This window comes from Phoca vitulina, unplaced genomic scaffold (genome assembly GCF_004348235.1).
Source record: "Phoca vitulina isolate PV1807 unplaced genomic scaffold, GSC_HSeal_1.0 scaffold2, whole genome shotgun sequence".
In the NCBI taxonomy this organism is placed as follows: Eukaryota; Metazoa; Chordata; class Mammalia; order Carnivora; family Phocidae; genus Phoca; species Phoca vitulina.
In genome coordinates, this window is record NW_022589705.1 from 1755476 (window position 1) to 1768172 (window position 12697).

The 12697-nt window shown below is 40.9% G+C and overlaps 1 protein-coding gene and 1 pseudogene across 2 annotated transcripts in view; one reads left to right on the forward strand and one right to left on the reverse strand.

The window, feature by feature from the left end:
- Positions 1-12697, forward strand: part of NOTCH2 (notch receptor 2) — a 169775-nt gene that overhangs the window by 97661 nt on the left and 59417 nt on the right. The window contains exon 6 of the mRNA XM_032420428.1: positions 12109-12342. Coding sequence (XP_032276319.1) covers positions 12109-12342 — 234 coding nt within the window. The remainder of the gene's footprint in view (positions 1-12108; positions 12343-12697) is intronic.
- LOC116642222 lies at positions 127-3351 on the reverse strand (annotated as a pseudogene). Its single transcript, XR_004301325.1, has one exon. The product of XR_004301325.1 is annotated as a ubiquitin-conjugating enzyme E2 D3-like (transcript).

Genomic DNA, 12697 nt, shown 5'->3' on the forward strand with positions numbered 1-12697 from the left:
TTTTAAATTTTATGCATTTTCTTTTAAAAATATTTTTGATATTTACATTGCTTTATAATTCAATTTATAATATTTGGACTTTATTCTATATGTAACTTGTTTTGTGTTAACTACCAGTACATTTATGTCACAACCTTTTCATTCCTGGATTCTTTATTTTGATTTATTTTTTCAGTCAGATGAGTACATCTTGGAGTAATTTTTTTTTCCCAGAAAAGTTACATGTTGGTATATCTTTAGAGTTCTCAGATATTTGAAAAATATCTTTTGATTTAGTTGCCTTCATACACAAATGGCATCTTGTCTAGATACTGAATTCTTGAGTCACAGTCAATCTTACCAAGTTCCTAGACATTGTTCCTTTGTGTCTTGTGAGCATTATAGGGAAGTCCGATATCAGACAGGTCAGGCTCTCTCCCCTCTCCCTTCTCTTCTCTTTCTTTAAAGTAAAATCTTTAACCAGTATTGGTATAGGTATATCCCTATTTTTTTTTTTCCTAGCACTTTTGAACCCTTTGGATCTGCAGGCTTAGATCTATTTTCATCTCAGAAAAGATTATTCTTTTCTTTTTTTTTTTTTCATTTGTTTTTGTGTCTTCAGGAACATCTATTATCTTAATTAGGTCTTCATTCTTTCCCATAGCTAAGATCTTGTCTCTTGATATTTTAATTTCCTCTGCATTTTATGAGAGCTTCTTAAGCTTTTCCTTTATAACACTGATTTATTTTTCTTCATTGTCAGTTCTGTCCTTTGTGGCTTCTGATTATGATTTTTATTTGAATTGCATTTTTTATATTCTTATCGTATTTACTCATTGTATCTAGGTCCTCTGTAATTCTGCTTTGTTCTCAGCCTGTCCTTCATCAGAGTCTGACATCTTGTATTATTTTTCATTTCTTTTTAAAACATACATTTTCTACATTTCTTGAGAATACAGAGCCAATTCCTTCTCTTCTGAAAGGGAACTTTTCTCACAGGTATGTTCTTCATCTACATCTTAAGGGGTACCTTCTCCATCTTTCATATTGCAGAATGTTTTAATAGGTCCCATGTTTGTTTGTTTGTTTATTTGTTTTCCGTTTTACTCATTCTGCTCATAGTAACTGCTTGCCTGTAAATAGAGTTGGTTGATTCTTTTTGGAGTGCTGCAGTGAGGTGAGGGGCCACAGTGAGGTGAGGGGCTCTTTATATAAACTGGTTTAACAGCCCAGCAACCCAAGAAGGCGGCGAGAGAACCAGAGTGTGGGCCTCCTAGCAGGGGGACTGAAGCTTGGCACTGTTTTCTTCTTCTTGTGTGGAGAAGCCTTTGTGCCAGGGGTCGGCTTTCTGAACATCCAGCATTGGCACAGCATCCATTGCTCTCCATACAGTGGCTGAGCCTGGATGCTCCTTGGTGCTGCTGCATCCGGAATTTGCCCCAGATGCACTGCAGACTCTCGTTGCTATAGCGGCCACAGGCACCCTGGGACTCCTCAGGGCTTTAAATTGCTATTGACCTGGAGGGGTGAGGTGGAGTTCAGCCCATCCTCCTCACAGCAGCGAGTGGGCTTTCTGAGACACAAATGGGATCGTGTTCTTTCTTTGCTTAAAATGCTTCAGTGGGTCCTCCTTGTCTTTGGATAGAGTTCCAAGGCTCTGTATATAACTCCCTCTCCTGCCATATCTCCCCTGATCCATGCCTTAGAAGTGAACCACACTGATTTTTTTTCATTGACTCAAATGAGGCATGCTTTCTCTTCTATTCAAACCGATACACATACACTTACTTCTGCCTGAAATACTCCCCACTCTGCCCTCTTCCTATACACGTTTCCATGCATATACACACTCATATACAACCCAGTTAACATATAAAGTCATTTTCTCTCTCTCTGTTAATGGTAATTTAAAGTTTATTCAGCTATACTGCAAGGTATTCTGACTTTAAGGGAGCATCACATGGCATACTTCTGAGTTTATTCTCAAGATATTCTGTTGTACTTATCTCTGTTTTATAGATCTATGAAGTCTCTGGCACTATGGGGTCATCTGGGTTTGGATCACATAGCAGTGAACAAATGGATAAAAGAACTTTAGAAATAGTTAAAGCAGGAGACCACTGTGATCTTCAAATGCCAAGACAAATGCTGCCATTACTGTTAATATTTGGATGATAAATTCTTGTTATAAATGCAACCTTAGGTGGTTTGAAGGGGTAAGTTTGTAGGAAAATAAAATGTAAAAAAAAAAAAAATTACAATGCCTTGACATGGGCTCTCATTAGGTCTCATAATTGTGGCTTGCCAAAGAAACATACCATCCCCAACTGGACCTGCAGAATATAGTTCTCTGCTCTCCTACTTTATGCTCCCAAGGCAACCTGTATCCATTAGAGCACTTATCACTCTCTGTTACAATTATGTGTTTGGTTGTAAAACCCCTATTTACAGGGTAGAAGCCACAGCTGTTTTCTTTACCATTATAATTTCAGTGTATATAGGTCAGTGCCTGGCACATGGTATGTACATATTTGTGGAATGAATGAATGAGAACATTAAAATTTTCAGTTGTTGCTGGCCCAGCCTCATCCTTTGAAATTCAGGGCTGTTCCTGGGTTCTGTCAGGGTCTCTTTTCCCTACTCCCTGAGATACTTTAATATCTTTCTTCAGTGTAGACCAGGTCTGTACTACATCGGTGAAACTGGACTAATTGTATGAGAAGATTACATTTGACAACAATATAAGCACTTACCACAGGGTCTGGTACCTAGAAATTGCTTAATAAATATATTTTTACTATTTGAAGTTAGTAGCAGCATTAGGGAATAAAGAAAACATTGAGTCTTTCCCTACTTACCTTCATGCAAATGGAGGCAATCAGAAGAGGGGAGAGGACTCTACTGAAGAGGGCTAACTAGGGTGTAGTCTTTTGGGAAATCTTAGGTTTCATTCAAAGAGGGAAGGTACCCGCCATAATGTAGAATTACCCTTGAGACATAGTTAGGGTCAAAAGGCAAGGTGAATTGGGTGTGGCATAAATGGGATGGAGTTCAGCAAGTAAGGAAGGGGATAGAATGAGAAGTTTGGGTATTGACTGGTGGATGTCAATAAGGGGAAAATGGAAACTTTGGGAATATGAATAGAATAGAGACACCCTAAAGGTGTGAGGGAGAGGAGTTGAAAGATGATTATTATTTTGGGATTAGAATGACCTAAGTAAGAGAAGACAGGTACAGATAAACTTTTGTTTAACAAATATTTTTGAATACTTCTCAAGAAATATTATTAGCTGGGCACCATGTTAAGTGCTGGGGATTCACTGATGAAGTAAATAGCTACCACCCATTTCTTTTTTTTTTTTTTTTTTTAAGATTTTTATTTATTTGACAGAGACAGCGAGAGAGGGAACACAAGCAGGGGGAGTGGGAGAGGGAGAAGCAGGCTTCCTGCCCAGCAGGGAGCCCGATGTGGGACTCGATCCCAGGACCCTGGGATCATGACCTGAGCTGAAGGTAGACGCTTAACGCCTGAGCCACCCAGGCGCCCCTAGCTACCACCCATTTCTTCATGGAACTTACAGTCTGGTGAGGAATACAGACATACATCATATACTTATCTGTAAAATTTTGAACTTTAATAAATGCCTTCAGGAAAAGTAGAGGTTATTAGGACAGCATATTAACAGGCAGAATTAATTGAGTTGGGGGTAGGCACATAATGTCTCTTTGAGAAGGTGACATTTCAGCTGTGGTTAGTGAGTAAGAATTAGTTAGGGAAGGGTGGAAATAAGAGTGTTCCAAACACAAGGAACAGCATGTGCAAAGACCCTGAGTTGGGGGGGAAAGGTTATGATCATTTTGAGAAATGAAAAAAAGCCAGAGTGGCTAGAACTAGTAGTGCTTCCAAAGGAAGGACAAGAGAGATTGGCAGAAAACATGGATAGGATTTAGAATTTCATCCTAAGTATAAGGAAGTTATCAAACCCTTTGTCATCAAAAGGTTTCATCAGGCAAATGGCACAATCCACTGTATATATTGAGATCATTCTGGTGATTCTTTAGGAAATATATTGGTCAGGATACAGGGAAACCAGGCTTTTGAAGAGTAATAGAAAAGATGATGGTGTCTAGGATTAAGGGGAGACATTCATTGAGATTCTTGCATTTATCCATGTTTATCCCCTACTCCTGCATCATCCTCTTAGCCACTTGCATACCCCCCCAGGCCTCTTATACACATTTGTGTGCTTGCGCATTAGTGCCCACATTTCCTCATCAGGCAGATCCTGTAGACTCCAGTGTTTATACAGAATGTTTCAAACAGTCTAGACCCCGGAGGAGTAGGATAGTCAAGCTTGTGCTCTGTTCTGTCACTTCAGCAGTGGAATAGAACATCTGTGTATAGAGAACGTATGGTAGGGCAGAGGTTATAACAGTGCTCTGCTATAATATGGAAAGATGGAACTCCACACTCAGGAGCTTGGGTGATTGCTGGCTGGAAGGAGATATTGGAGCCTGAATTCTCTTGATTTAACCATAGAAGAGGAGGTAGCAGGGTCAGGGCAAGGGCCAGCCAGGCTCATTTTTTATATGTTCCTTATGTGCTGATTGTTGTTGCAATGAGAGTTGACCCTTAACAGGGCCATTGATGTGATAAAAGTTTTTCCCACACACTTCACAGTTGAGAGATGACTAGGAAGGGTAGGGGCTTTATCCTAAAGTGCTAAGGCTCAGTGATCATTTCTTTTCTTTTCTTTTTTTTCCCCTCCTCTCACTTCCCAGTTACTTGTAGCTCCAAGTCAGATTGATGGTTTGTTTGTGGTACCTTGAGAGAGCCATAATGAGCTGTTTGTATCCCAGTGTGTTTCAACTCATAAATGATGTCTGTTTAGTGGCCCACGGCTCACTGGGCTAGAGCTTGTTGCTAATGAAGCCTAGGTCATGGTTTCCATTTCACTACAGTTCTCTTGGGTTCACTCTGTTATATTTACTGCCAGAGGCTATGCCCGTAATCTTATGCATTCACCCTTTGGTTTTTTTAAGACCATAGGATGAGGCAGTAAGAAAAGATCAACATGAAAGTGACCTACCTACTCCTGCAAAACTAATACAGCATACTCATTTTTCTGATGGTGGGTTATTTGTGTTGTCTTCATTAGTAGCACTGCTGAGCGTCTTGCTCTTCCTCTGTGTTTTTCAACCTGCTCTGTCTCTCAATAGCCAGGTCAGAGTCCCCTTCCTTATTTAGAAGACTAACTTGATCTGCTATGACCTCACACCCCCAACATCCTTTTCAGCACTTAACGATTTCCATTTTTAATTTTGTCTATTTCTAACATTCTTCCAGCTAGCTGTGCAAATGTGGACAAGTCACTGCACCTCTCTGGTTGCAGTTTCCTCATCTGTAAAATGAGCATGTTAGATTAAATCTAAGGTCTACAGTCTATGTCACCACTGATGCCAACTACCTAGTAAAGTATCTGATATGTAAACTGAGGTCAATGGCAGACACGGCTCCTATCCTCAAGGAGCTTGTAGTCTAATAGGGGCAGGGACTATACATAATAAATAAGTAAATATAAAAATAAATAAACATAAAAGTACAACTTTTGATGTTGGCAGGATGGATTGAATGGAATAGATACAATGGGGAGAAAATTGGGGAGATGTGAATTTGAAGATCTAGTTAAGTTATAAGAGAAGTCAAAGGATGAGAAGTTACTAGCCATATATATAAGAAGGGGAAGAATATTTGAGGCAGAGAGAGTAGGATATGCAGAGGTTCTGAGGTAAGTGAGAACTTAATGTTTAAGGAACCAACAGTAAGCCACTGTGTCTGGAGGAAAATATATGAAGGAAAGATTATGGATTTGAGGTGTATTTAAGAGGCAAAAGTGATCAGCCAGAAAATTATCAGGAGCTGTGGGTGCCTCCAGGTATTAAAGGTATCAGCCAAGGACTTGGTAGTGTGACGCTTCATACCAAATTAGCCCAGACTCATGGTGGCAATGGAGAAAGTAGTTGCTAAAAACAAGTTATTTCTTTTCTCCTTTGCTGATAGGAAATGGGAAGGGCCTACTAGCCCACTGCCTTAGTCTCAACGTTAAATGGCATAGCCTGCAATCTCTGGCAGGTGGAAATTACTAAGAGGGATAATTGATGCCCTTAAAAACTTGCCTAACTGAGCTTTGTGCAACATATTTTGGGAGTTCACCAGCAAAGTTTGTGTGTTGACACAGATGATATCCATGCTAAGACTTGTTTGGGTGGAAAATTTAGTAGCTTGGTAGGGCATGGATAGAACACAGCTCTCTCTCTGGGCGCCTGGGTGGCTCAGTTGGTTAGGCGACTGCCTTCGGCTCAGGTCATGATCCTGGAGTCCCGGGATCGAGTCCCACATCGGGCTCCCTGCTCAGCAGGGAGTCTGCTTCTCCCTCTGCCCCTCCCCCCTCTCATGCTCTCTCTCTCTCATTCTCTCTCTCAAATTAAAAAAAAAAAAAAAAAAATCTTTAAAAAAAAAGAACACAGCTCTCTCTTTTTACCAGACATGTTTATATGCTAGGTAGCTCATAACTTAGTCCTTTTTCCTTCTCTCCCTACCAACAGAGAACCATTTGCTTTTAGTCCGTCCTATATTCTACTGGCAGACTAATCTTCAAATGCAGTTTTTATCATGTCTTCCCCCATCCATGAGCCTGTGATAACTCCCCTGTACTTGTTGTATCACGTTCAGAATTCATACTAGAATTCAAAGCCTTAAATGATCTCCAGCCTCTTCTCCTTTTAAACCCCAGTCAGAGAATATCCTTCAGTCATTTTGATGTCTTCAAGACCTAGCCCTACCACCCTCAGTGAGCCTTCTCCCTCCAGCCCGGATTTATGCTTTCTTGTCGTGGAGTAGTGGGAACAGCCCATTGACCTCAGACAATGCACCCAACCCCTCCAGATGATCACCATAAACTCTATTTCAATATTTAGTGATCTTCTGCCTTTATTCATTTGTACCAAGGGTGTTCTTTAATTGTTGCATGCTTCAGTGCTTTCTCAGTGTGCTTTCAGACCCTAGGAGCAGGAACCTAGTCTGCAGATCTTGTTGATCAAAACCAAGGCTTGGAAACTTAACAATGCTGCAGTGAGAAGGGCAGTAGATTTGGAGTCAGACTGATCTGGGTTTGAATGACATTGTTCTCACTAGTTTATGACCTTGGGAGGGCTACTTTACCTTTGCAACCTTTATGCTTCTTATTCTTAGGCTTCTGCATTGATTTCCTTCTGTGCCAGGAAGTGGTGGCATGAAGCAAGTGCAGTATCTTAGCAGACATTCCACTGGGAATTTTGGAGCAAACACTTGTAGTGGCCACCCAGGTTACCATTTTCCTCATTCTGGTTGATAGAATTGGAATGAAGAGAAAAAAAATTCTGGCAGAAATGAGCCTGGGAAGGAATATTTTTCTGGAGAAATGTGCCTGAATCTTAGAGAAAAATGATCCATTTTGTAGAAAATAACTTATAAGCCAGTGTGCTTTTGGCTCTCTAGATTTGATTTCTCTAACAAACAGTATCTAACAGATACACAGTTGTCAGGTGTTCTAATCTTCAACAACAATCTTCATTCAAAAAATAGTGAACTGTACCTACAAGTACATTTGATTTTTGGATAGTAATTTTGAGTCCTAAGTTTTTCCAGTAATCTGATCATGTGAGTAATGATTTTAACCCTCCCCTTCTTCATCCTCTCTACTTCCTTAGGCCTTCATGCATTTCGGATACTGAGGCACACAAAGATGGTTTTGTTATGATCAGACTCACACCTCAAGTTTTTAAGAGTTTTATTTTTTTTTAATTTTTTAAGATTTTATTTACTTATTTATCAGAGAGAGAGTGTGCATAAGCAGGGGAAGCAGAAGGCAGAGGGAGAAGCAGGCTCCCTGCTGATCAAGGAGTCCGATACAGGACTCGATCCCAGGACCCTGGGATCATGACCTGAGCCGAAGGCAGACACTTAACCGACTGAGCCACCCAAGTGTCCCTTTATTAAGAGTTTTAGAGGCAGGCAGCTCTGGTTTAAATCGCACTTCTCCTGCACTTCCTGCCTCATGCTAGGCAAGTTGTTTTACCTCTCTGAGCCTGTTTCCTCAACTGTAAATGAGATAAATTTTGTGACATCTCAATCACAATGCCTGGTTCATAGCAGGCAAGCAATGGCTCTTGGTTTCCTTTCCCAGGAGTGCCAAATTTCCATTCCAAGCATTGTTTATTTACCTAGTCTGTCTTACTACAATATTTAAGTGTCTGGATATTATATTGCATAAGAAATATATATGAGATATTTTTAAACACACAGTGTCTTATAATCAAGAGCCAGTCAAAAAGAAAAATAACATCCATATTCCTCACATTCAGAAAGTAAGTTTTGTTTGAGGGTAGCATAGATAGATATTTGAGTTAGCCTAAGTATAAGAGACGAGGCTCTCGGTAATTTCCAGGTTATAGCCACTCTTCACCTACTTCTTAGTCATGTTTTCGTTTCTAAATCCCACCTATATCCTAATTACACATCTGTCTTTACTCTGAGGTAGCATTTCTGCCAGTATAGTAAGGGAGCAAAGCTTTCTGTAATAAATGACATCACCTGCCCTGGGGGAAATGATTGCCAATGTGTGTACTCACTCACTCACTCATTCAGTCTGTGTTAGTTAATACTGTGGGTTGCAATTGACAGATCCCCATCTGAAATTAGGGATACCTATTGGAAGGGCCATCTCTCCTTAGGAGCAGTTGGGCTTCAGGAACAGCTGGAAGCAATAACTTGAATGCCACCATGATTCTGGTTTTTTCTTCTGTGCATTTCTGATTTCACCCTTATCACTTTGTCACCAGCCACTTTATCCTTTTGGTCCATATGTCAAAGAATCCCTAGTCCCAAAGTTTAGAAAAGGGACACAGTGCTATAGCTTGTATCAGATGCCCATCCTGGGTCAGTCAGCTAGAGTAGGAGGGCATGATCATGTAAAGACATGGTGGCTCCATCAAGAATTATGTGTAAAAAAATAATAATATGGTTGAAGTGGGGTGAGGAGAAGCACACAGAAGGAGGGTGGTGAGCACAGAGTTCCAGAGATGCCCACACACCCATCCTGCCATCCTGGGCAGTGGGATCTTAGGTTAAGAACACAAAAAAATTTTCCTGAACTGAAGTTGCTTGTAGTCAAGTGATGGGAGATGGATGTGTAATCAAATAAGTACAATAGAGTGATCCTCGTTTTGTATAATGGATGTATGTGTAGATAGGGGTAAGAATAGATGGTCAGTTAGGTTAGATCAGACACAGCTAACCTCTGTTATCAGTAATGGCTACACAGCTGGGTACATTGAAGCCCTTCTGAAAAAACTGGAGCTCCTTGATTTATTGTTTGGTGTTCTGGGGACTAGGGATAGCCTTGGCATTTTCTGAGTATAAACATCATGTGCTTTTTCATTAAGAGGCCTCTTCACCAGAATGCCTTTTTGAATTATTCATTGAGTTCTTTAACAAAGAGAATTAAAGGACACCTTGAGGTTTTATGAGTTTTAGCCACTTGTCCTGTTGTGTTTGAGAGAATTCAGATGATCTGAATATGAGTTCCCTTTGGTAGCTCTCTAAACTGGTATTAATAAGGACGATTCATCAACTTGTTTTATAACTTGGGTGGTCTGGCACTAAACTGCTTGTTAATCACAGATGCCTTGCTTATAAGTTGAAGACATACTTTTGTTCTTTGTGACGGGGCCTGAGAGCCTTTGCCATACCCCCCCATCCTTTGCTATTGTAGTGACCTGCATTATATCCATAAATGGTCTTGTGTATCATCCTTCAGTTTGCTCTTTTTCAGGCAGATCAAACGGATCCTTTTTCCGTCTTCTATTACATTGGGTCAACTTTCTGCATCTTACTCCACAAATCCACATCTTTGAAGGTTGGGCGCCTCAGGCTATGCACAGTTTGCTCCAGTTTCATCATCTTGGTGTTGCCTTTCACCTCTACAGTTTACCAAGGCTTTTCATTGTCCTTCATCTCTTCTCTCTACCGTGCTTGCCCTTATTTTATTTTTTAATTAAACTTTTTATTTTGAGGGACACCTGAGTGGCTCAGTTGGTTAAGCGTCTGTGTTTGGCTTGGGTCATGATCTTGGGGTCCTGGGATCGAGTCCCACATCGGGCTTCTTGCTTAGTGGGGAGCCTGCTTCTCCGTCTGCCTGCTGCTCTCTCTCTCCCTTTCTTTCTCTCTCTCTGATAAATAAATAAAATCTTAAAAAAATAAATGAACTTTTTATCTTGAGATAATTGTAGAGTCACACGCAGTTATAAGAATTAATACAGAGAGATACCCTATACCAAGTCTCCCCCAATGGTAACATTGTCTTGCAAAACTATTGTACAGTATCATAACCAGGATGTTAACATTGATATAGTCAGGATATACAACTACTTCCCTGACATTTTGACCCTTAGGTTCCTTCTCGTCATTCTGTTTCTTACTCATCTCATACACTCTTCTTCCCTCCATCTTCTCACTTGCATATTCATTGTCCAGGGATTTACCCGAGTCAAGGATGTTATAAGCCTAATCTTCTTTTTGATAGGTTGGCTAAATTCTCATGTCAGAATTTCTAGGGGGGCACCTGGGTGGCTCAGTCGGTTAAGCGTCTGCCTTCGGCTCAGGTCATGATCCCAGGGTACTGGGATCGAGCCCCACATCAGGCTCTCTGCTCAGCAGGAAGCCTGCTTCTCCCTTTCCCACTCCCCCTGCTTGTTTCTGCTCTCGCCAACTCTTTCTGTCAAATAAATAAATAAAATCTTTAAAAAAAAAAAATTTCTAGGGACAGCAATTTCCATTCTTCTTTAAGTTATTTACCTGGAATAAATATCATTTGGATGGTTCATGGTAGCCTTAAGATTCATGTGAAGAAGCAAAGGAAACAGTCAACAAAACCAAAAGACAACTGACAGAATGGGAGAAGATATTTGCAAATGACATATCAGATAAAGGGCTAGTATCCAAAATCTATAAAGAACTTATCAAACTCAACACCCAAAGAACAAATGACCCAATCAAGAAATGGGCAGAAGACATGAACAGACATTTCTGCAAAGAAGACATCCAAATGGCCAACAGACACACGAAAAATGTTCAGCATCACTCGGCATCAGGGAAATCCAAATCAAAACCTCAATGAGATACCACCTCACACCAGTCAGAATGGCTAAAATTAACAAGTCAGGAAACGACAGATGTTGGCGAGGATGCGGAGAAAGGGGGAAGCCCTCCTACACTGTTGGTGGGAATGCAAGCTGGTTCAGCCACTCTGGAAAACAGTATGGAGGTTCCTCAAAAAGTTGAAAATAGAGCTACCCTATGACCCAACAATTGCCCTACTGGGTATTTACCTCAAAGATACAAATGTAGTGATCCAAAGGGGTACGTGCACCCCAATGTTTATAGCAGCAATGTCCACAATAGCCAAACTATGGAAAGAGCATAGGTGTCCATCAACAGATGAATGGATAAAGAAGATGTGGTATATATATACAATGGAATATTATGCAGCCATCAAAAAAATGAAACCTTGTAATTTGCAATGACGTGGATGGAACTAGAAGGTATTATGCTAAGCGAAATAAGTCAATCAGAGAAAGATAAGTATCATATGATCTCACTGATATGAGGACTTTGAGAAACAAGACAGAGGATCATAGGGGAAGGGAGGGAAAAATGAAATGAGATGAAATCAGAGAGGGAAACAAACCTTAAGAGACTCTTAATCTCAGGAAACAAACTGAGGGTTGCTGGAGTGGGGGTTGGGGTGGGAGGGATGGGGTGGCTGTGTGATGGACATTGGGGAGGGTATATGCTATGGTGAGCGCTGTGAATTGTGTAAGACTGATGAATCACAGATCTGTACCCCTGAAACAAATAATACATTATATGTTAATAAAAAAAAGATTCATGTGAAGACCTGGTCTGCTGGGAGATCTGCTCGCCTTAATTTCAGGCAGGTCACATGAGGGTGAAGAATGTATGGGAGTGGGTATGGTACTAATCCTTTGAGACTTAAGAGCCCTAATCAAAGGCACTTTTTTCCCCCAAAGGACAGTTCTGCACAGAGGATGTGGATGAGTGTCTGCTGCAACCTAATGCTTGTCAGAATGGGGGCACCTGTACCAACCGCAATGGGGGCTATGGCTGTGTATGTGTTAACGGCTGGAGTGGCGATGACTGCAGTGAGAACATTGATGACTGTGCCTTTGCCTCCTGCACTCCGGGCTCCACCTGCATTGACCGTGTGGCCTCCTTCTCTTGCATGTGCCCAGAAGGAAAGGCAGGTAAGGCCAGCAGGACAGAACTGGAGTTCAGGGAAGGGGCCGGAGAGCATTCGGGATCTCTTTCATTCCCCGAGTTGTGTCCTTTTAATTAGCATCTGTAGGAATATGTTACTCAAGACTGTTCTTCTGGAAATATAATTGCTAGCCAAAGTACTATGAAATTAGTCTTCTTCTTTAGGACTTTTGATTCTCATCTCAAGTCTGCATACCTCAGTTTTTCATACCCCCCCCCCCCAAATGAAAGTAACTATTACCTTGGGAGCATCTCTTGACCTCCTTAAGATCTTAGGCACCTCGGAAATTAAGATTAATTTCTCGGAAATTAAGACAAAATTAATAATAAATGGATTTAGAG